Source organism: Apostichopus japonicus, chromosome 8, assembly GCF_037975245.1.
Source record: "Apostichopus japonicus isolate 1M-3 chromosome 8, ASM3797524v1, whole genome shotgun sequence".
In the NCBI taxonomy this organism is placed as follows: domain Eukaryota; kingdom Metazoa; phylum Echinodermata; class Holothuroidea; order Aspidochirotida; family Stichopodidae; genus Apostichopus; species Apostichopus japonicus.
In genome coordinates, this window is record NC_092568.1 from 4,239,665 (window position 1) to 4,265,081 (window position 25,417).

A 25,417-nucleotide genomic window follows, 5' to 3' on the forward strand; every position below is an offset into this window, starting at 1 on the left:
TATCAAACACTATGGTATTTGAAATTTTTTCAAGAGACCTTGTTTTAATTACACTTTTATATCATTTTCAACAAAAGAGTGCAATTAACATAACAAATAGCACTTTCTTTCATTACAAAAATGGTAATCAAAAGGTGCACTCTGAATTTTTTTAACACAACTTGCACGAAGAAATATAACCGCAGAGAAAACCGTTCTGTTGAAACATTCCTGTACGAAGTACGCATGCGTAATCAACTGACCAATTCAAATTACTCAAACCGAATAAGTACTCGAAAGGTTTATTCAACAATGAGTATGTATAGCATATGTTGGTCGGGATATTGTCAGTTTCATTATACCCTGTGATGAGCTAAGTGAATTTTAGTTAGTTACTTTAATATACGTAAGTAATTTCGCAATGGATACTCCAGAGGAAAAATCGAAATTCTTAAACATTAAAAATTGGCAATGGTCGATTTTATTGTTTTTACTCTTGTTAGTTTACCTTGTATTTGGTGCCTTTATTTTCCGTGCTACGGAGAACGGCAGTTCTTCAGAGGCGAAAGAGGAGCTCTACCGAGGAGTCTTCGAATTTATACGTACGCATAATTGTTCAAATCTGTACGATCTTCAGATGTTTGGTCAAAACATTACCTCGTATCTCTCGAAAGGCGCAAGTCTGAAGAAACGTTATTGGATAGATCGAGATACGGAAGAGACAGAAACAAGATGGACAATGACCAGAGCTTTCGTGTTTTCTCTGACAATCATCACTACCATAGGTGAGTCTTTGGCTGTATGATGATGGTTTGACAGTACAGAGTGAGCAACGGTTGCACACTGGCCCGGGGTATGTCTGCAGTGCCCTAATTCGATTATTTTACCGTCAGCTGGGCAAACTATTGCACCACTATGTAGATAAATGACCTGACACTATTAAACTAACTGTTCTACTTAGGCACTTATATTGATTTTTATATTCTCACGGGCAGCAAATAGCCAACAAAGTATGAAAACATTCAATATTAATCAATCGCAACGGGTTTTTGCATCATGCTTAATTTACGTGATCATCAAATATAGACCTATGAAAATACCGCCAAATTAGTCCACGTCAGTAATTTCATAGGCCTACATAAGGGACCGACCCCTCGGATCCTAAATTTTCACAACAAATATTTCCCGTCTACAACCCACCCCCTCCCCCACCCCTCTCCCCCCTCCCCGTGTTTAAGAAGGACGATCAGCACAATTATACATGTCAATGGTTCAGGTCATGCGTACTGCTCTTGCTTATCACGATGCATGCTTGCTTATATAGATGTTTGAGATTCGCTGCAACACGCTTTCTGGATTCCTCTGTGATTGGTTGATACTGATAGTGATCTGAGAGCTTATATATACACTGTAAAATCAACTTTTAGCATGTTTATGTTTATGCATCTAGTAATTTATCTATCCTTTTTCTTGGGTGGGGGGGGGGGTAGATATGGGTAAGCATAGGGACGAGCCTGTCGTGAAAGCCCACCCTAAAACTTGCATGTATAGCTCCCTCACCTCGCAACCACCTACCTAACCCTTTCCCATCGATAAAAACACACCCCGTGATACCTAATCGACAAGGTTTATGGGTAAATATAGTCTATAAATGAATGCTTACTATATATATATACTCTTAAATGGTCTTTTCACAGGATATGGAAACATCGTCCCTCGCAGCGGTAGAGGGAGGTTGTTCTGCGTCGCCTACGCAATGGTTGGGATACCTATAATGGCGTTTACCTTGTCAGTGTTTGGAAAATCTTTGGACGGATTTGTAAAGCGGTATACAAAATTGTTGAAGTTTCTAGGTAGACCGATTAAACACAAATGGTCACGGGTTGCAGTCCAATCTCTTATAACAATACTGCTCATTGCCTCAACACTGATACTAATACCTGCTACATTGGTGTCTTACTTCGAACAAGTGTCATACTTTGATGCGATATACTTCTTCTTTATCACGGTGTCCACTATCGGCTTCGGTGATATAGCGCTTGACGAATGCACACGGTGCTCATATTCGTACACGGTTTGGGTATTCGTGCTGTTGTATACGATATATGTTTTCTTAGGCATATGTGTCATTTCTGCGTTATTCAAAGCATTTTCGAGTTACAGGGAGAGAAAGCTTATCGAAGCCGAATCGTTGCTTGTAACTTTCATTAACAGCGGAAGCACAACAGTTATCAATACAATAGCCAACACTTTCGTAACTAGTTCACCAAGCCACAGTGCTGCTAAGAGCACGGTCGACAGCGTTGCAGATAGTAACAGCGTGGAGGTGTTGTCCTACTGCCATGGCACCAGCACATATCTTCAAAGTACCTGTAATGAAAATAAGACGTCAGCCGATGTTCACGGCCCTTCTGCTTCAACGTATCCGTATCTATACGTGAACACAGAGCCACCTAATGAAACCAACTAAAATCATATACGTGAATGGCGTCCACATATATCATGCTGGAATATAATTCGTCGGTTTTTAAAGAGGGACACCCCTCATCTATAGATCTAGACAAATGATTGTGATGATTGTGATGATGGTGAGCAATCTACGACACTGTGGATTTTGACCTCTCTGAATTGTGACCACGTGATTTGACATGTACCGGATTATTCTCAGTTCAAAAGGAGTGAACGTCAAAGGCATCATCGTAGTCCTTTCAGTTAAAGAGATTCTAATAGGAACATGGGCGTCAATCCAGGGGGGACGGGGGACACGTCCCCCCCCCACATTTCGATGGATGGGGGAAACAATATCAAATGTCCCCCCCCCACACACACACACACATTTGGAAAAAGGGTAATGTCGTGGCTCTATTTGGTTACGGCTTACACATCTTAGGATTCATATCATCGAATATCACTCAATGTTGCTGAATGGAGAATTCCACACAGATCTCGTGAGTTGGTACCTTGAGCTCTCCAACAATCTTAAGCTTAGTCTGCCTTTCTTTCGAGGCCAGTTCCATTCGTCGTCGGTTGAAGGGTATAGACAAATATTCAAGTCGATGAATCCAGCGGTACGGCCTATGTTTGGTGAAGTCGAAGCTCTCTTGCGGTTGCTCCTCGTCTCCTCCGCCAGTTCGACGGAAGCCGAGATATCTTTTAGTGCTCTGAGGCGTTTGATGACAAGGCTACGGAGCACCATGACTCTACAGAGGCTGAACCATGTGATCGTGTTCCATATTCACCTCGCAGGGACGTCGTTAGAGGGGGTGTGGGGGTGTCTCACCCAAACTTGGTAAAACTGACGCTAGTTGGAAAATTTGGGTGCGAGAGTCGGAATTTCCGACTGTCGCACTCTAGTTTATCTAGGCCTATTCATTTATCCCTGTGATTGTGCATAACCTGAATTTTTTTTAAATATCTCGGTCAAAATTGACCTTTAACCTGTCATATTTACCACTTTTTCCTGGCCACTTTGAGAAATTGTATCTCGCGATTCTTATGCTCCACCGTACAAAACTTCGTATGATTTTGAATACTACAAAAAAATGCCTAATAGAACTACCGTCATAGGGGTAGGAGCCCAATTTGATTTGTGGGGGGGGGGGGGGTTGTAACGACTTGCCCGAAAAATATAACTAAAATTTTATCTACGCGCGCATTCCAAATGATAATGTGAATATCATACACGCATGCATCGGTTTTTACATCTCATGCTAATAGCATATACAATCATTTTCCGTCTTAATACCCTTCCGTATAGGTGAGAATTGTTGGGTAATAATAATATCAGTTTAATCACTGAAAAACACATTGCAAATTATCTTTCTTTCAGTAGGTGCCCAAAAGCTATCAGCATATTGCCCGAATTTCACAAAAATATTTGGTTGGGGTGGGGGGGGGCAATACGTTTGTGAAATGAGTGCCAGTGGGTACAAATGTATCGCAACAAGTTCGTAACAGAAGTGCAGTCGCGAAAGATTGGGTTTTCTGACTGACACTGACCGTATCGTTGACGAGTAGAGCGAGGGTGTGGGGGGGAACAAAGCAGCAGTCGGAATTGTCCGGCTTCAAAACCGATTTTCAGCCACTACACCCACCCCCCCCCCTCCCCAATCATCAGGCCTTAGCTACGTCCCTGGGTACATGGTGGTTACATAGTACGCTCCGACCAGAATTCACCTGATAACCAGATGCAGATCCACCTAAGGTAACTTGCTTGAGGACTCCAACGAACAACCACTGATTTAGTTTCATGCCTTCATCACTTTAGCCAACACTCACATGGGACCTGTTCTAAGTCTGACGATACATGCGCATGTGTGAGGTCCTAAAAACATAATAAAAGTGGTTGTTCTTGCTATCCTTGTTTTCAAATTTCATGTAAATGTATTCTCGTAGACCTAGCAACCTGGTTTAACATGCTGGCGTTTGACGACTTTTGGCCAAATTTGCGCTAAGCTCGCTATACGAACTCGGATCTGGGCTGTGCCTTATTAGTTAGTTATTTAAATTATTAATAATGGCGTATGAGGAAATGCACCATTTTGTGGTATGACTCTCAGGACGGCAAGTCGAGAAACTCACATGCAGTCGCGGCGGATAGCTTCCTGCGCCTATACTGTATATGTCCGGGGAAATTTTGGGACATCGTTCCTATAGACCAGGGGTGGGCAACCTGCGGGCCACCAGTGATTTTTTTTGCGGCCCGTGAGATGTCTCAAGAAAAAGAAAAAATCAATCTATTTTGCATCATCACCAAAAACGAGCTAGCTGCTTAGAATTTATCTGCACTAATGATGCTGTCAGGTTGGTCTATTATCACCATTAATTATCAACTGGACTGTATTGACATTATGGTATTGTGAATACAGATTAAGTACACACACCTATTGCTTGAACGTCCTCTGAATCAAAGGTTTGAAATCAACAGCAGGTCGTTGGTTAGGTGCGGCCCTGTCAATCTTTCACTCTTAAAATCTGGCCCATTCATTCAAAATGTTGCCCACCCCTGCAATAGGCCTATATCTGAGGCCCTGGGGTCAGTGGCGTCGTGCTCATTGGGGCCCGGGTGGCACAGGCCCCCTCCCCCAAAAAAAATTTTTGTCAAAGGTGTCATAAAATTTTGTCATAATTTAAAAAAAGTAGACTAAATATTCAATTGCTCTTTGATGGTCGTTGTGGATTTTCCACACACCTCAAAGACGACATATCGGGATTAGTAATGCCATTACCTTTGAATATGTTTGTCCTAAGCTCGCGTTTGATACAGTCTCAATTAACCTGGTAAATAATCACTTCGTTATCGCGCGTTTTACCTTAGGTTTCGCTACTTTCGCTTTTTCTGCCCATGTTTTCAAACGGCATAGCTTTTTCTTCACCCAGTCACCACTTCTCACGGGCATGTGCGGCGATCATGGATCAGCCAACACAAAAATGTTTCGATATCTTAAATTTTGGGCGCTTCTGGGAGACGAGGAATTGGTAAACTGAGGAATAAATGGCGATGATTCCTTCGAGAATATTTCCCAGAATAAAAAATTGCCGGAAATTTTTATCAATTTTTGGGGTGTTGCTTACTGCCATAATGCACGGGAAGTACCGTTTCCTGCAATCTGAGGGGTCTGCAAGAAGAAAAATTTTCTTGTACGCTGCGCGCCAACCGATGGTGGCGCTCCGCTTAGATAGTACTTACGACCGGAATACTCGAATCGATTACGTCCCCCCCCCCCACGTTTCAAATCGAGTTGACGCCCCTGAATAGGAGGAATAATTCCCACAGACGACAAAGAACCCTTTAACTCCATTTGGATCAGCACGTACTTCTCTTACATTTCAGGATTTGTTTCTCAGTTTAATAGTCACTTAGAGGGGAAATATCAAGTAAGAAATGTTATCATTATTCTCAGCACAAATTCTATTGTATGTACGTATGTACTTTAGATCCTCCTACAAGCAGGAACTCGCGAAGAAGCCATGTTGGCTTACAGTGGCGTAGGAAGGTACTTTTGAGTGGGGGGGGGGGCTGAAGACTGATGGCCGGCCTGGGGGAGGGGTCTAAGGGGAGGGGGTGTCCCCCTCCCCCTTTGGATTTTTTTGCATTTCCAGGTGGCCTCAGATGCAATTTGGTGCAATATAGCACACTTCAACACCCACTCCATTTTGTAAACTTAATTTTGTATTTTCACCTGGCCTTAGATGCAATTTGGTGCTCAAAATGAGATTTTTTTCTCATTTGGAAATGAAAAAGGGGTTTTCAGACTTGCAGAGCGGGGGGGCGGAATGATACTTCCGCCCCTCCACATTTTTCACTGGGGGGGCTGGCGCCCCCCAGCCCCCCGGTTCCTACGCACTTGTTGGCTTATCAAAGCCGCAAGCTGACCGAAGTCAGTCTCTTAGATTCATATTTAACGTATTTGCTACAACCAGTCTGAAACTTTGTAGTTTGTGTCTAATATCAAGTGCAATGGGTCCTCAATCAGGGGTCCTCAATTATAAAATCCCGAGTTCGAATCACTCCAAGATTAATGTATGTCGTCCAGTTACAGAGTTGTTGACAATTGACAATTCATAATCATGGACGTTAAATATGTATCTAAGAGTCGGTCGGCTTGCAGATTTGATAAGTCAATGATGGCGTCTTCGCGAGTTTCTGCTTGCAGGAGGATCTAACATACATACATACATACACACATACATACTTGGATTGACTCGAACTGGGGACCTTATGAGTGGAAGGCACCGGCGTTAACCACTGAGCTAACACTCCTTAGGTATATGGTATGCAACCACGAGGTATATCATGAATGGAGGTATATCAGGAATGCAACCACGTGACATACATCATAGTTGGAAATGGTATTGCAATAAACAATATGTTCAATGCCATTCCTCATAATTCAACAAATGACAGTTTGCACTCGTGGCTATTTGAATACGAAAGAGATGATAAAACCATAACAAACTAGTACTTATTGTACTAGTTACGTCATTTCCGATTCTTATGCAACGTAGACTTGCCTAGATGCATTCGCTATACGAAACTGTGGTCGGAATATGGGCTCAGATTTGCCTGGTTTCAAAAGCAACAGTCTTTTTCAAGATTCTAAGCACTTGTTGTGATAAAAGAGAACAATGATTATCACAAACAAAATCCATTTTCCATTTAAACGAATTTGGCGAAGATTTAAAATACAAACCCGACCTGCTGCATAAACTTGAAGGATTTTGTTTAAGGTATTCTGCTCTACTTTAAAATGGAAGTCATCTATGAATTGACTGTATCACGCGATACTTTATTGCTATATATTACAGAAAGTCAAACGATGAGTTAAGATGTTTAACCATATTCTCCATTTGATAAGAAATCAGAAATTCAGTTATTTTCTTACTTTCGTTACAAGAAATAGAGTTTGAAGTGAAAGGTAACAACCTGTGTTTGTTGTACATATAGCTGTAAAAACAGAATAACTCAAATTGTATATGTTCGATCTAATACGACAAAAAGAATAAACAAGTCCATATCATTTATAAGAATAAATGTGTTCCTTATATATTGAACTCCATATACACCGCCTCATATACAACTTTTTTTTTTATTGTAATCTAAAACAAAAAGAATTATGAACCATTTTAACCATTTCAATAATCCTGAATACGTGTTTTCTATTTTTCGTGTTAATTTTCAATAAACAATAAGTTCATACTTTCATGCATTTTTCGTGTCTAATTATAAGAATTTTCTCATCCCATATTGTATGGGTAGAAAATAAAATAAAAGCATGGGTAGATGGTGGGTAAGGGTATTACGGACGCACGCCCGCCCGGAGGGCATTGGGCAAGGGCGTCGGAGTGTGTTCTGGGAGTTGAACAAGCCAAACACTGAAAACTTATATTTCTCCCAACTTAGCAAGCGCGAGACGGGAGGAATGGAGGTACTACACCGACTTTAGAAGTTACTATTTTGAACTGAAAGATTATTTCATTTCACATGAATTGCGGATCATTTCCGACTCCTCAAAAGTCGTTGGTCGGACGTAATTCCAGTTAACACAACCATAACAAATACTGCGTCATGGAAGTCACCGACACAGCTTCAAGGAGACACAAATCCAAAAGATAATATGAAAAATATGATATGATAGCCATCTTTGTGATAAACAGCTTCCTCAAACAACTGAGAAAGATATTGCTCTGGTTTGGACAAAAGGTTCAAAAGGAACCAAATTTGGGGCAGTGGGACATGTGACTTTGATTTTCGGTGCAGAAACCACAAAGATACCTGAAAAGTTTAAATCACATAAGATCCTCCGTTGCAACAAACCTTATTTAATTGTCTCTTCGAACCTTTATTGCATTTGCCAACAAAAGAGCGCTGTTTACATAACAAAGAGCACTATTTGTTATTACAGAAATGGTATTTTTTTTATTACAGAAATGGTAAAGAAAAATGATCCCGATTATGGATCAATTAAATGGGGCATTTTAAAGGGATTTCTTTACACAACTGAAAAACTGCTGTGCACAGCACCCTGCCCCGCCATTGTGCTTACTCTTCTTGTTTGTCCTTGCCCCCCCCCCTTCTACCTTCTTCTCCTCATCTCTTTCCCATTCAAAACTCCTCTTCCTCCTCTCCTCTTCACAATCTTGACTGTTATTCAAAACCTAACTTGATGAGATTTGTCATCATCACCGATAAGTAATTTTGTTTCAAAGAGCATCTTACGTAATTTCTTAACCATATGTCAAAGTTTCCTCTGGAGTGGCGAGAATGCATGCATGTGTTCGCGTGGGCTTATTACGGGTTCAGGTATTCACTTTTGTTTCTGTTTTTGTTGTGCATGTATGACTGCATCCCCCTGTCTTCCCTTGCCCCTAATTTATATATCCCCAGAATAACGCTGTAAACCCCAGACAACCCAGCAACCGCCCGGTGTTCTTTCATTGTATGTGTGACAAGCTTGATCCCGTAACGATTTGTAAGGTTATGTATATATATATATATATATATATATATATATATATATGCTAGTTTTTAATAGTAATGTTATGGTTTCGTCATGATAAATCTATGTTTGTTTGTACAGGAATGTAAGCTTGCTTTGTTCATTTATATTGTGTTTGTTTGTGTGTGTCCTCTAATGTATCATTTCACCTCGCTGATATTATGTCTTCCAGTTTCTATGTTGTTGTTATAATTGCTTCGTAATGTATCATTTATTATTGACTTAATTTATTTTCATTTCTTCCAGTTTCACGGTGCTTTATGGCACGAGTGCAAATGAAGGGGGTAAACAAACGCCTACTGGCTCCTCATTTAGAAGCACACACAGCGGCAACATTGTTCAAGTTTTCTGTAAGACATGAACCACCTTAACATTCCTTTATACTCTAAAATTAATTAGCTTGTTTTGGTAGAGGCAGGCCCGACTAAATGGAGGTCAGACGGGGCTATATCCTCAGAGCCCGTTGTCATTTTGGGGGTCCGGGAAAATGGGACTGGGATAGTATGGGATGTATGAACTGTACAAAACGATGGGGTTGGTAACATAATTGACCCCGACGCCCGATCCGTCTCTCGACGTCCATGGGTAGAGGATGAATTCTTGAATAAGTTAGGGCCCACTTCCCCATACTCCCTGTCGTCTCCACACACAGATATATCTTTAATTTCCCTTTCGATTACCCCACTCCATCCCAATTTCGGCTCTCCGCGGGCTGAATCACGCAACGTCATTATAAAAAGTTACTGGTAAGAAGAAAGTAAAGTGTTTAGAGAGACATGGTCAATGTCTGACGAACTACTTCAGCACGTGTAATTCAGTATCTGTTTCCATGGTGATTGAATGCGAGTGATTGTTGACATTAACCGAACTAATTCCAGCCTGTATATCGTACCAGCATCATTATATCTCGCTAAAAGTATAACCTGGGTGCTTTATCTCGAGAGCTTAACCAAGAATTCAGCTGAAGGATTTCTCTCTAATGGAGGTGAGCTAGCCTACTATAAAGCAGCTGGGCCATATGGTCGGTCGCCGTGTAGGAAGCATATTGATGACAGCGAGGTAACTGACATGTCTGACATTTTTAAATTTATAGGCCCTACAGACTGATAAAGTCCGTGTGTTGTCAAACAGGATGTCGATTTATTTCAAACAAGCTACAGTAAAGCTAGCAGATGCTCGTGATTGAATATTGAGTGAATATCACCTGATAGGAAGAAGGAATGACAAGCGTAAATTATCTTCGTTTGCTACAAGTAGGCCTGTGCGTTTATACTAATAGAGAGCCCGCAAAATCTTATCTGGATCGTCTGCGCGAAGAGGATGACTGTGATGTCTTTTACCGTTACATTTTGGTTTTTCATGTTTAGGTAATAAATGGTTAAAGACACAATAGCTCGAAGGCGTTATGGCTTCTGACATATTTAACTCTTCCATGTTCTGTAAGTTTAACTTCTAACTGGAAGACTTCGATGATCATAAATTCATAGATAACGAGAGCACTTTACCAGCATTGAACTCACGGTTCAACTGACGAAAATGATAAGTGAATCAAAATATATTTTTTTAACAAAATTATATCTGTTAGCACTTTCTCTCTCCCCGTCTTATCTTCTAATGGATGAAGAACTAACTTACTCGTTCTAAATCGAAGACAAAAATATAACGCAGGCCCCACCGTACTGTTCACAATACTGTACGCAATACGTATGCGTAATCGACTGATCTATTAGGAATGCTCAAACCGAATAAGTACTTGAAAGGTTTATTCAACAACGAGTCGGTACAGCATGTTCGTCGGGATATTGTCACTTTCAATACCCTGTGATGAACTAAGTGAATTTTAATTCAGTTAGTTTAAGATACGTAAGTAATTTCGCCATGGATACTCCAGAGGAAAAATCGAAATTCTTAAACATTAAAAATTGGCAATGGTCAATTTTATTGTTTTTACTCTTGTTAGTCTACCTTGTATTTGGTGCCTTTATTTTCCGTGCTACCGAGCAGGGCAGTTCTTCAGAGGCGAAAGACGAACTCTACCGAGGAATCTTCGAATTTATCCATACGCATAATTGTTCAGATCCGAACGATCTTCAGATGTTTGCTTACAACATTACCTCGTATCTCTCGAAAGGTGCAAGTCTGAAGAAACGTTATTGGATAGATAGAGATACTGAAGAGACTGAAACAAGATGGATAATGACCAGAGCTTTCGTGTTTTCTCTGACAATCATCACTACCATAGGTGAGTCTTTGGCTGTATGGTGATGGTTTGACAGTACAGAGTGAGCAACGGTTGCACACTGGCCCGGGGTATGTCTGCAGTGCCCTAATTCGATTATTTTACCGTCAGCTGGGCAAACTATTGCACCACTATGTAGATAAATGACCTGACACCATTAAACTAACTGTTCTACTTAGGCACTTATATTTATTTTTTATTCTCACGTGACCTATTTTGTGAGCAGAACGTGTATCTGAAATTGAGCCTGTGTCCCGGTAACTGATGAAATTGACATCGAGTGCAGCAAATAGCCAACAAAGTATGAAAACATTCAATATTAATCAATCGCAACGGGTTTTTGCAACATACTGAATTTACGTGATCACCAAATATAGACTTATGAAAAATACCACAAATAAGTCCACGTCAGTAATTTCCTAGACCTACATAAGGGACCGACCTCCTCGGCTTCTAAATTGTCACACTAAATTATTCCCCGTCTCCCAACACCCACTCACCCCCCCCCCCCACCATCCCCCGTATTTAAGAAGGATGACCAACACAATTTACTTGTCAATGGTTCAGGTCATGCGTACTGCTCTTGCTTATCACCATGCATGCTTGCTTATATAGTTGTTTGAGATTCGCTGCAAAACGCTTTCTGGATTCCTCTATGATTTGTTGATACTGATAGTGATCTGAGAGCTTATATATATACACTGTACAATATACTTAGGCCTCTACATGTTTATGCATCTAGTAATATATGTGCATTTTTTGGAAGAGTTGGGAAAGCATACGGACGAGCCTGGCCGTGAAAGCCCACCCTAAAACTTGTATAGCTTCCTCATCTCGGCACCCCGTAACTACCCCTTTCCCATCGATAAATAAGACAACCCGTGATACCTTATCGACAAGGTTCATAAGAAAATATAGTATATTAGTGTATGCAATATATATATAATCTTAATTGGTCTTTCCACAGGATATGGAAACATCGTCCCTCGCAGCGGTAGCGGGAAGTTGTTCTGCGTCGCCTACGCATTGGTTGGGATACCTATAATGGCGTTTACCTTGTCAGTGTTTGGAAAGTCTTTGGACGGATTTGTAAAACGGTATACAAAATTGTTGAAGTTTCTCGGGAGACCGATTAAACACAAATGGTCGCGGGTTGTAGTGCAATCTCTTATTACGACACTGCTCATCTCTTCAACATTGATACTAATACCTGCTACAATGGTGTCTTACTTCGAACAAGTGTCATACTTTGATGCGATATACTTCTTCTTCATCACGGTGTCCACTATCGGCTTCGGTGATATAGTGCTTGACGAATGCACACGGTGCTCATATTCGTACACGGTTTGGGTATTCGTGCTGTTCTTTACGATATATGTTTTCTTAGGCATATGTGTCATTTCTGCGTTATTCAAAGCGTTTTCGAGTTACAGGAAGAGAAAGCTTATCGAAGCCGAATCGTTGCTTGTAACTTTCATTACCAGCGGAAGCACAACAGTTATCAATACAATAGCCAACACTTTCGTAACTAGTTCACCAAGCCACGGTGCTGCTAAGAGCACGGACGACAGCGTTGCAGACAGTAACAGCATGGAGATGTTATCCTACTACCATGACACCAGCATATATCTTCAAAGTACCTGTAATGAAAATAAGACGTCAGCCGATGTTCACGGCCCGTCTCCTTCAACGTATCCGTATCTATACGTGAACACAGAGCCACCTAATGAAACCAACTAAAATCATATACGTGAATGGCGTCCACATATATCATGCTGGAATATAATTCGTCGGTTTTTAAAGCGGGACACCCCTCGACTATAGATCTGGAAAATAACCAATACATAATGGACAAGTGCTTGTGATGATTGTGGTGATGGTGAGCAATCTACGACACTCTGGATTTTGACCTCTCTGAATTGTGACCACGTGATTTGACATGTACCGGATAATTCTCAGTTCAAAAGGAGTGAACGTCAAAGGCATCATCGTAGTCCTTTCAGTTAAAGAGATTCTAATAGGAGGAATAATTCCCACGGATGACAAAGAACCATTTAACTCCGTTCGGATCAGTGCGTACTTTTCTAACATTTCAGGATTGGTAATTCAGTTTAAGAATCACTTAGAGGGGAAATATCAAGCTAGAAATGCTATCATTTTTCTCAGCACCAATTGTATTGTATGTATGTACGTACGTATTTTAGACCCTCCTACAAGCATGAGATCATGATCTCGCGAAGAAGCCTCCTTGGTTTATCAAAACCGCAAGCTGACCGAAGTCAGTCTCTTAGATTCATATTTAATGTTCATGATTATGAATTGTCAATATGTCAACAACTCTGTAACTGGACGACATACTTGGAGTGACTCGAACTGGGGACCTAATGAGTGGAAGACACAGGCGTTAACCACTGAGCTAAGAACTCCTTAGGTATGGAATGCAACCACGAGGTATATCAGGATCCATTCGAATGGAGGTATATCAGGAATGCAACCACGTGACATACATCATAGTTGGAAATGGTATTGCAATAAACAATATGTTCAATGCCATTCCTCATAATTCAACAAATGACAGTTTGTACTCGTGGCTATTTGAATACGAAAGAGACTAGTTACGTCATTTCCGATTCTTATGCAACGTAAACTTGCATAAACATATGCCTTGCTTATACAAAACTGTGGTCGGACTATAGGCCTAGTTTTGCCTGGTTTCAAAAGCTGCAGTCTTTCTCAAGATTATAAGCACTTGTTATGATACTGAAGAGAACAATGATTATAACAAACAAAATCCATTTTCCATTCAAACGAATTTGACGAAGATTTAAAATACAAACCCGACCTGCTGCATTAAACTTGAAGGATTTTTGTTTCAGGTATTCTGCTCTACTTTAAAGTAGAAGTCATCTATGAATTGACTGTAGCACGCGATACATATTGTGTACTAAAATATCAGTAAATATCGCCCAAAAATACAGCTACATATTACAGAAAACCAAAACGATGAGTTGAAATGTTTAACCATATTCTCCATTTGATAAGAAATCAGAATTTAAGTCATTTTCTTACTTGCGTTACAAGAAAAAGTGTTTGTTGTACATGAAGCGGTATAAACAGAATAACTCAAATTGTATATAATTTTCGAACTAATACGACAAAATGAATAAACAAGTCCATGTCATTTATAAGAATAACTGTGTTTCATATATATTGAACTCCATACATCGTGCCTTATATACAACTAATTTTTGGGTATTTTCAAGTAATCTAAATCAAAAAGTTTATGTTTCATTTCAACCAATTCAATAATCCTGAATACGTTTTTTCAAATTGTTTGTATGTAGTTTCAATGAACAAAAAGTTTATACTCGCATGCATTTGTTCTTGTGAAAAGGAAGAAAATTGAGTTTGCCTGCATAGTAATAAAAATCTAGTTATTTCATCGAAAGTAACGGCCAAGCATATTTAAACTTATTTTTCAAGCTCGGTATTTCATAATTTATTACGAGTTGACAAGAAGTCCTTCCTTTCAAATTAGTAAGGCTGGTAAAGAACATGGCTATTAACGAGAAGAATGAATGGCAAACTGTGTAAAGTTTTTTTTCCGACTCAGATTAGGCCTGTCTTTCTCAAACGGGGTCAGCAGCAGCATGAACGTTTTCATTAAAGAGGCCATGACACGAAGAATCGAACGAATCGAGATTAATTCCCTCAAAATCTATGATAAAATCTATTTTGAAAACTGCTCTCATCACCCTTAAAACCCCAAGCACTAATGAGTAATTAAAGTTTTAAAATTCGCACCCGGAAGCAAACCACTGAAAAACGTGATTTCCTAACAACACAACGATGACGTCATGTTAGGAACACAAGTGCTAACCACAAACAGGATGCGCGACGATCATGCCGTCACATACAGACACATTTACACTCATTGAAAACCCCACAGAATACGCTGCATCGCTACAACTTTCAAGTTTTTTACAATCTTGTACAATGACTTACGAAAATGCCGGTCCGTTGTGTTGTTGGGGGTACAGTAATGTCATAATCATGCAATTAGCCTTCATCGATAACCGAAGGACGACAAAACACGGCGATTATGGACCAAGTTTGTGCAGAGCACCAGGTCCGGTATCACTGGGCCAAGCCAGTTCAGCTCCGTATGTAGCGAACACTTCACGGAAGCAGACTAGTGAGACTACGATCTCTCCTTTCTACTGAAAAAAAGAAATGGGCCTAACGGGTCAAATGGGCCTAACGGGTCGACTGAAACGAGTTCTTCCTGGCAACATTGAAAACTCCTAAGATCAGATCGAGGGAACAGGTAACCTCCAGTGGATTAAGTGGCGATCCTTTGGAGGAAGCGGGACCGAGCTCTAGGGTACTAGGTCTTTCACTACTAGTACTAGCGTTAGGCACTGAATCGCAAAAGACGAAGAGTTTCCTCGAAAAAAAAAGACAAAGGAGAGGTAATTTTAACCTGTCATGTTGTTTTCATAATTGTGCAGGCCCTTGTCCTAAATTCTTATTGCAAATGTTCTTTTGTATATAAAGGTAGCCAAGGCTAGCTGTACATACCTACCACTACGGCAATAGCAAAAGGCAAGGACTAGCATATGCCTAAGTTACTGTACAGGTACAGTTTCGTAAAGTTCACAAGTGCAATCATGTTTGGCTAACACTTTGGAAGCAGTGATTGAAAATATAGCAATACTCAATTAAGAAATGAAGAGGGTTTGATATAGTTGTACTTTATGATAAATTCTATGTGTACGCAGTAAGTTGTTTGTATTGTTGGTATAGGCTATATATACTGTATCAGTATTTCATACTCAGCCTATAGTATAAGACTCATTGTTTGACTTATTGAGCCCCTTAAATTGTGTAGAAATGTTACTTATTAGTACAAGAACGTCCTTAAAAGGCCTAGTACTTGCTTTTTCATGAAGCTAAATCGTAAGTTACCATGAATAGTTACCCAATAGAACTTTATTAAAGTTAAACGAAGTTTCCTTTCCCCTACCACTATAGGCAAGTCGGCCCAACCCGGCCAGATCCGACCCCTTTCCCATTACAATATGTACATAACTTTTTACACAATGTCAAAAAAGAAACTCAAGCTCGAATGGCTCCTTTTGACGATGTAAAACTTGGCACAAAAAAAGGGAAAATAACTGAAGCCCGTGGTCAAAGGGACCGCGAAAAAACTCTGCAACGAAGAAATCACTGTGCTATTGAATGCACATGTTAATTGGCTACTCCCAATGCAGTTTTTTTTTCAGTACCAACTTACCAAAAAAAAAAAAAAAAAAATTCAACTCACTAAACTTTGTTTTCAAACAATAATTCAAATCATTCGTGATATTCTTAGAAAACTTGAACTTCGGTTGCTGCAATTAGTTCTGGGTCCGCCATTTCTCATTAAATTCTGATTTGATATCGCACTTGTGATCGGTGGACTTTGAAAAATCAAGTTTTTAACTGGCAGAATGGTTGATACATGTTCTAGAGAATATTCTTTGATGGATCCCAAAAATATAGGACTTTGACATTTTCGTGTCAAAATGTGAGGGCGCTATACTATGATATGGCCTTTAATCAATCATAGTACTGATATTTCTTTGTATAGCAGATACTACACCGACTTTTGACATGAAAGATTATTTAATTCCATAGGAATTGCGATAATTTCACTGATCAAAGTCGTTGGTTGGACGTAATTCCAGTTAACCCAATCAAACAAAACTGCGTCATGGAACTCACGAAACAGCTTCAATGAGACACAATCCCAAAAGATGACATTTATCTGCCAAAATATGATATGACAGAGATCTTTGTGATAAAAAGCTTCTTCCAACAACTGAGAAAGATATTACTCTGGTTTGGAGATATCCTAGTGTCAACGGGAACCACATTTGGGGCAGTGGGACAAAATCTGAGACAAAAACGGTTAAGAAAAGTCCACTCTCAGTGAATTAAATGGGGAATATTAGAGGGCTTTCTTCACACAACTGGAAAACTGCCGAGCACAGCACCCTGCCCAGTACCACTGTCATTGTGCTTACTCTTCTTCTTGTTTTTCCTCGAAGTTTCCCTCCTCGATCTTCTTCTCCTCATCCTTTACCTCATTCACACCTCCTCTTCATCTTCTCCTCTTCAAAAATCTTTACTGTTATTCAAGACCTAACTTGATAAGATTTGTCATCGTCATCGATAAGTTATTTTGTTTAAAAGAGCATCTTACGTAATTTCTTAACCAGATTTCAAATTTCCTCTGTTTTCTGTATGACATGAACCACCTTTACATTCCTTTACACTCTAAACTTAATTAGCTTGTTTTGGTAGAGGCACGCCCGACTAAATGGAGGTCAGACGGGGCTATATCCTCAGAGCCAGATGTCATTTTGGGGGTCCAGGAAAATGGGACTGGGATAGTATGGGATGTATATGAACAGTACAAAATGATGAGCTTGGTAACATAATGCCCCGATGCCCGATCCGTCTCTCGATGTTCATGGGTAGAGGATAAAATTCTTGAAAAAGTTAGGGCCCCCTTCCCCCTACTCCCTGTCGTCTCCACACACAGATATGTCTTTAATTTCGGCTCTCCGCGGGCTGAATCGCTCAACGTCCTTAAGTTACTGGTAGGAATAAAGTAAATTGTTTAGAGAGAAATGGTAAATGTCAATGTCGAACTACTTAAACGCGTTTAGTTAAGTATCTGTTTCCATGGTGATTGAATGCGAGTGATTGTTGAATTTAACCGAACTAATTCCAGCCTATATATCGTACCAGCATCTTTATATCTCGCTAAAAGTATAACCTGGGTGCTTTATCTCGAGAGCTTAACCAAGGATTTAGTTGAAGGCTTTCTCTATATTGGAGGTAAGCTAACTAGCCTTCTATGGAGCAGCTGTATCCCTACTCGGTCGCCTTGTAGGAAGCATATTGATGACAGCGAGGTAACTGTTACTGCCTAAAAAAAAATATAGGCCTACAGACTGATAAAGTCCGTGTGTTGTCAAACAGGGTGGCGATTTATTTCAAACAAGCTACAGTAAAGCCAGCAGATGCTCGTGATTGAATATTGAGTGAATATCACCTGATAAGAAGAAAGAACGACAAGCGTAAATTATCTTCGTTTGCTACAAGTAGACTTGTACGTTTATACTAATAGAGAGCCCGCAAAATCTTATCTGGATCGTCTGCATGGAGAGGCTGACTGTGATGTCATTTACCGTTACATTTTGGTTTTTCATGTTATAGGTATAATGAATGTTTAAAGACACAATAGCTCGAAGGCGGTCTGGCTTCTAACATATGTTACTCTTCGATGGTCTGTCTTTTTATCCTCTAACTGGAAGGCTTCGATGATCATAAATTCATAGATTACGAGAGTATTTTACCAGCATTGAACTCACGGTGGAACTGGCGAAATTGATAAATGAAACAAAATTATTTTTTTAACAAATTGTATCCGTTAGCACTTTCTCTCTCCCTCTCTCCACATCTTATTTTCTATAATGGAAGAAGAACTAACTTACTCGTTTTAAATCGAAGACAAAAATATAACGCAGACCCAACCGTACTGTTCACAATACTGTAAGCAATACCTGTGCGTAATCGACTGAACTATTAGAAATGCTCAAACCGAATAAGTACTTGAAAGGTTTATTCAACAACGAGTCGGTACAGCATGTTCGTCGGGATATTGTCACTTTCAATACCCTGTGATGAGCTAAGTGAATTTTAATTCAGTTAGTTTAATATACGTAAGTAATTTCGCCATGGATACTCCAGAGGAAAAATCGAGTTTCTTAAACATTAAAAATTGGCAATGGTCGATTTTACTGTTTTTGCTTTTGTTAGTCTACCTTGTATTTGGTGCATTTATTTTCCGTGCTACCGAGAACGGCAGTTCTGCTAAGGCGCAAAACGAACTGTACCTAGGACTCTACGATTTTATGCTTGCGCACACATGTATACATCCGTATGATCTTGAGCTCTTTGCTAACAACATTACCACGTATCTCTCGAAAGGCGCAACTCTGAAGAAAGCTTATTGGATAGATAGAGATACTGAAGAGACTGAAACAAGATGGACAATGACCAGAGCTTTCGTGTTTTCTCTGACAATCATCACTACCATAGGTGAGTCTTTGGCTGTATGATGATAGTTTGACAGTATAGAGTGAGCAACGGTTGCACACTGGTCCGCGGTTATCTACAGTGCCCTTATATTCAGTCAGCTGGGCAAACTATTGCACCGTTATGTACATAAATGACCTGAAACTAATTTTCCTACTTAGGCTCTTTCTTCCATTTTACTTCTTCATATTCTCACATGACCCATTGTGTAAGCGGAACGTGTATCTGAAAATGACCTTGTGTCCCGGTAACTGATTAATTTGACATCGGGTGCAGCAAATAACCAACAAAGTATGAAAGCATTCAATATTAATCAATCGCAAAGGGTTTTTGCAACATACTGAATTTTTCTACGAAAGTAATTTCATACAAGAGACATTATTGAGTGCACGCTAATCTCGCCATTTAAAATATACAATTAGCTGGTACTGGGACACCCCAACATCCTCACATAGGGGACCGACCCTTTGGCTCCTAAATTTTACAGTAAAGACTTCCTCTCCTCCTTCCCCACCCCCTGTTGTTAAGAATTAAGCTAATCTAGATGTTGCAAAACGCTTACTAGATTCCTATGTGATTTGTGGATACTGATAGGGATCTGATAGCTCATATATACACTGTACAATCAACTTTAGCTAGTATATGTTGATGTATGTGTAGTAACTTACCTGTTGTATTTATGGGGGTGGAGAGGGACGGGTTAGGCTCCGGTTAGGCACAGGGACGAGCCTGACCGTTAAATCCCACCGCAAACCTTGCATGTATAGTTGCCTCCCCTCGCCATAGAAAAATATATAAAGTAAGTTTTAACTGTGGCCCCCGGGATATAATTCTTACGCTCTCCCAGAGAGTATATGTTCACCACTGCCTATTATGACGACACTTCATTCATAACCCCAACCCCCGCCCCCCCCCCCTTTCCCACCGATAAAACTTACATCCCGTAATACCTAGTCGACAAGGTATTTAGGACAATGTAATATTTCAATGTATACTGGCAATATACATAATCTTAATTGGTCTTTCCTCAGGATATGGAAACATCGTCCCTCGCAGCGGTAGAGGGAGGCTGTTCTGCGTCGCCTATGCATTGGTTGGGATACCTATAATGGCGTTTACCTTGTCAGTGTTTGGAAAGTCTTTGGACGGATTTGTAAAACGGTATACAAAATTGTTGAAGTTTCTCGGGAGACCGATTAAACACAAATGGTCACGGGTTGCAGTCCAATCTCTTATAACAATACTGCTCATTGCTTCAACACTGATACTAATACCTGCTACATTGCTGTCTTACTTCGAACAATTTTCATACTTTGATGCGATATACTTCTTCTTTATCACGGTGTCCACTATCGGCTTCGGTGATATAGTGCTTGACGAATGCACACGGTGCTCATATTCGTACACGGTATGGATATTCGTGCTGTTGTATACGATATATGTTTTCTTAGGTATATGCGTCATTTCTGCGTTATTCAAAGCGTTTTCGAGTTACAGGGAGAGAAAGCTTATCGAAGCCGAATCGAAGCTTGTAACTTTCATTACCAGCGGAAGCACAACAATTATCAATACATTAGCCACCACTTTCGTAACTAGTTCACCAAGCCACAGTGCTGCTAAGAGCACGGACGACAGCATTGCAGACAGTAACAGCATGGAGATGTTATCCTACTACCCTGACACCAGCACATATCTTCAAAGTACCTGCAATGAAAATAAGACGTCAGCCGATGTTCACGGCCCGTCTGCTTCAACGTATCCGTATCTAAACGTGAACACAGAGCCACCTAATGAAATCAAGTAAAATCACAAACGTGAATGGCTTCCACATAGCCTATATCACGCTGGAATATAATTCGTCGGTTTTTAAGGCGCGACATCCCCTCATCTATAGATCTAGACAATAACCGGTACATAATGGACAAATGATTGTGGTGATTGTGGTGATGGTTAGCAATCTACGACACTGTGGATTTTGACCTCTCTGAATTGTGACCACGTGATTTGACATGTACCGGATGATTCTCAGTTTAAAAGGAGTGAACGACAAAGGCATAATCGTAGTCCTTTAGTATTAGAGATTCTAGTAGGAGGAATAATTTCCACCGACGACACAGTTTTGCCTGGTTTCAAAGGAACATTCTTTCTCAAGATTTTAAGCACTTGTTGTGATAAAAGAGAACAATGATTATAACGGACAAAGTCCATTTTCCATAAAAATTCAAACCTGACCTGTTGCATTAAACTTGAAGGATATTTTTTAAATTATTTTGCTCTACTTTAAAGTGGAAGTCATCTACACGGAATTGACTGTATCACGCGATACATATTGTGTACTGAAATATCAGTAAATATCGCCCAAAAATGAAGCTACATATTACAGAAAACCAAAACGATGAGTTAAAATGTTGAACCATATTCTCCATTTGATAAGAAATCAGAATTTAAGTTATTTTCATACTTTCGTTACAAGAAATAGAGTCTGGAGCAATAGTCAACAACCTATGTTTGTTGTACATGCTGCAAAAACAGAATAACTAAAAATATATATCACATTAGATCTTTAATACGCAAAAATGGATAAACAATCTATGGACAATTTAAGGATATCTGTGTTTCTTATATATTGAACTCCATACATCGTCCTATGGACAATTTTTTTCTTATTTTCTTGGGCTTTGGAATAATCTAAAACAAAAAGATTTATTTATCTTTTTATCCATTCAATAATGCTGAATACGTTCTTTCAATTTTTTGTATGTAGTTTCAATAAACAATTAGTTTATCCTCGCATGCATTTTTTCTTGTCTTAAGTAAGAATTTTCTCATCCCATATTGTATTGGTAGAAAAAGGATAAAAGCAAGGATACACAATGGGTTAGGGCATAACGGGCGCACGCGCGCCCGGCGGGCATTGGGCAAGAGTGTGTTCTGGGAGTTGGAACAAGCCAAACACTGATAACTTATATTTCTCCCAACTTAGCAAGCGCGAGTCGGGAGGGTGGAGGTGATGAGGGAGTGAGTTATTGAGCCCGTGTAGGACTTTTCATGGGATCCAGATGAAATGCCATTCGTTGGGTCCACAAGACGGAACACTATGAAGCTCTTTTCGCAATCATGGATAAAAAGCGACGACGAGAAAGGACTAAAATTAGTCATCAAAATCTATTTATTCGAAAGTCAAGTCCAAGCATATTTAAACTTGTTTTCAAGCTCAGCATTTCATAATTTATAACGAGTTGACTAGAAAGTACAATCGTACTTCTTGGTGATTTCAATAAAGTATCATTCTAACATTAATGTGTTCCAACTCTTTAATACCTTTAATCACCACACCTATTAGAATTACAGATTCTAGCGCTACTTAAATTGATTAAATTTTCTATGATAATATTTCTTTTCTAACCATGACAGGGATTCTTGCGTCAGATATCAATGATCATTTTCCAATATTTAGCTCAGTAAGGACTCACTGGAAGCGTGCTCAAAATGATGGCTCAGATTACACTTTTAAAAGAAATACTTGTAAGGCAAACTTTAATACTTTTATTGAGGAGTTAACAAGGTACAGCTGGCATCAGCTCTTTACCATTTCAGATGTGAATGATGCTTGCAACTTTCTACATCGATGTTATTAATAGGGTTATTTGATTAAAAAAAATAACTGCCCACTTAAGGTCTTTAAGACCAAGAAGTGTAGTACCCACAATCCTTGGATTACCATTGGGATTCTTAAGTCTCTCTACAAAGAAAACTTTATCAACGTTTTCTCCTAAATCGTACTCCTCTCAATAAACTTAAATTTATAAGAACAAACTAACTAATGTAATTCGACAATGTAAAAAGTCATATTATGCAAAACTGTTTGATAAAAATAGACATAATCTGTAAGGAACTTGGAAAGTAATTAATGCAATTGAAAGGGAGAAGCAAAGAGTCTGGTAGAGATGCTTTTAAAATTATCAAAGAAGGAGACGAAATTACCGATGATATGGAAGTTGCTTAGTGTTTCAATAATTATTTCTCTAAAAGTATTACTAAGTTCCCCATGTAGATGCCTTTCTCCGGTTTCCTGAGTAATCCTGTTCCCTGCAATCCTGATCAATGTATGTTTCTCCAACCAACTGCTACGAAGTAACCAGCATAATAAGTCAACTAAAAAAGAGTTCCTCATCAGGAACGGACGGTATCTCTATTAAAATACTTCAAGCTGCCTGCCCAAATTAGTAACACCACTTACATATATATGCAATCTTTCTTTTTCTTCCGGTATAGTCCCAATAAGAATGAAAGAAGCTAGATTTATGCCAGTCTTTAAGGCCGGAGATACTTCTGTCCTCTCCAACTACCGTCCTAAATCCATCTTATCAGCTATCTCAAAGATCCTATCATGAACGTATCATGTATGCCAGGTTGATAAGTTTTCTGTATAAGAATACTATACTCTCCTCTAACCAGTTTGGCTTTCGCAAAAACTTTCCCACCTTCATGGCAGTGAGCAACATTGTGAAGTATATTACATATTGTTTTATTGATAAAGAAATTAATTTTGGTAATTTTTTAGATCTATGCAAAGCATTTGAAACTGTGGATCACAGAATTTTGCTAAGTAAACTGAACCATTGTGGCATTCTGGGACTTGCGTTTAATTGGTTTCATAGTTATTTGTCCGATAGAAAACAAACAGTACGTATAAATAACAATTCTAACAGTTTTCGAAACATCAATTGTAGTGTACCGCAAAGTTCCATTCTTGGACCTGTGTTATTTCTTGTTTATATAATTGATTTTTGTAACTGCTCATCTGTACTCTTCGTCACCTTATTTGCAGACGACCCTAGTATCCTTTATAAACATAAAGACCTCATATCCGGGATACGTATAGTTAATACTGAGCTAAAAATGGTTTCATTATGGTTCAAAACCCAACATATAATCATTAAATATTTCTAAAACCAATTTCATGATATTTCATCCTTTGCAGCGTAAACTTGGCACAGTTGAGTTATTCTCTGATTGTAATATAACAAAATACTAGTTAATAAAGCCAAATTCATTGGCATTTATATCGACTCCAACCTCACCTGCCGAAACACCATGTCGGTGTTCTTTGTTCTAAAATTTCAAGAGTAATTGATATATTGTATATAATCAGATATTTCGTCTCATCTAATATCATTAAATCCTTGTATGATTCGCTAATTCATTCGCAACTATTCTATTGTAATATTGTTTGGGGGAAACACTTACTCTCCTTACTTGAATCATTTCAGTATTTTACAAGAAAGAGCCGTTCGCATTTTGACTAATTCTGATTATCGTGCACCAATCATAATCCATTTTCTTCACTCAAAGGATTTTTTCTCAAAGGATTCTTAATACTTTTGATATTTACAATTTACAGGTGGCTGTTTTCATGTTCAAGTATATAAAGGGGCTTTTACCGCTTACGTTTGATAGTTTTTTTTTTCAATTATAACAACAAATTCCATTCTTATGACACAAGAATATCTCACGATTTTTGCACAAATCTTTCTTGCAATAACAATGCCTATCGAGTTTTTATAAACAGTGGTGTTAAACTTTGGAATATATACTAGATAACAATATAAAGGCTATAAATGGTATCTTCTAATTTAAAAAAGGTTAAAGGATTACCTTATAAATCATTATTGCTTGTAAGTTGTTCATTATCTCTGTTTGTTGGTAAATCATTATTGCTTGTAAGTTGTTAATTACCTTTGTTGTTATTTGTTCTTTTTCTTTGTTCTTTTGCTCTATTGTAATATTGTGTATATCCTTGCCCGAAAAAATATAGCCAACATGTTTCGCGCGCTCCGCGCCCGTTCAACATGTTAATGTACATATTGTATAGGCATGCATCGGTTATTACATCGCATGCCAATAACATACAATCATTTGCCGTGTTTTTACCATTGTTGGGGAAGTCGTTACAATAATAATGATAATAATAATATAAGTTTAACCATTGAAAAACACATTGCAATTTATTTTTCTTTCAGTAGGTGCCCGAATAATTCTCAGCATA

At 39.1% G+C, this 25,417-nt stretch overlaps 3 protein-coding genes across 4 annotated transcripts; all 3 read left to right on the plus strand.

Moving 5' to 3' along the window:
• The first annotated feature begins 200 nt into the window (after positions 1-200).
• Positions 201-7,682, plus strand: LOC139972042 (potassium channel, subfamily K, member 16-like). Its single transcript, XM_071978920.1, has 2 exons — positions 201-764; positions 1,677-7,682. The coding sequence occupies exons 1-2, from the start codon at positions 401-403 to the stop codon at positions 2,447-2,449; spliced, it is 1,137 nt and encodes a 378-aa protein (XP_071835021.1). The 5' UTR covers positions 201-400; the 3' UTR covers positions 2,450-7,682.
• Positions 7,683-9,126: 1,444 nt separating this feature from the next.
• Positions 9,127-15,499, plus strand: LOC139971408 (potassium channel, subfamily K, member 16-like). 2 transcript variants are annotated; one of them, XM_071977784.1, is made up of 3 exons: positions 9,127-9,328; positions 10,983-11,220; positions 12,185-15,499. In XM_071977784.1, exons 1-3 carry the CDS (start codon positions 9,239-9,241, stop codon positions 12,955-12,957), a joined length of 1,101 nt encoding a protein of 366 aa, XP_071833885.1. In that variant the 5' UTR covers positions 9,127-9,238; the 3' UTR covers positions 12,958-15,499. The 2 variants fall into 2 exon arrangements, with proteins under 2 accessions (XP_071833885.1, XP_071833884.1); XM_071977783.1 differs by lacking the exon at positions 9,127-9,328 and adding an exon at positions 9,493-10,037.
• Positions 15,500-17,794: 2,295 nt separating this feature from the next.
• Positions 17,795-25,417, plus strand: LOC139971409 (potassium channel, subfamily K, member 16-like). The gene is made up of 2 exons (XM_071977785.1): positions 17,795-19,371; positions 20,400-25,417. Exons 1-2 carry the CDS (start codon positions 19,008-19,010, stop codon positions 21,170-21,172), a joined length of 1,137 nt encoding a protein of 378 aa, XP_071833886.1. The 5' UTR covers positions 17,795-19,007; the 3' UTR covers positions 21,173-25,417.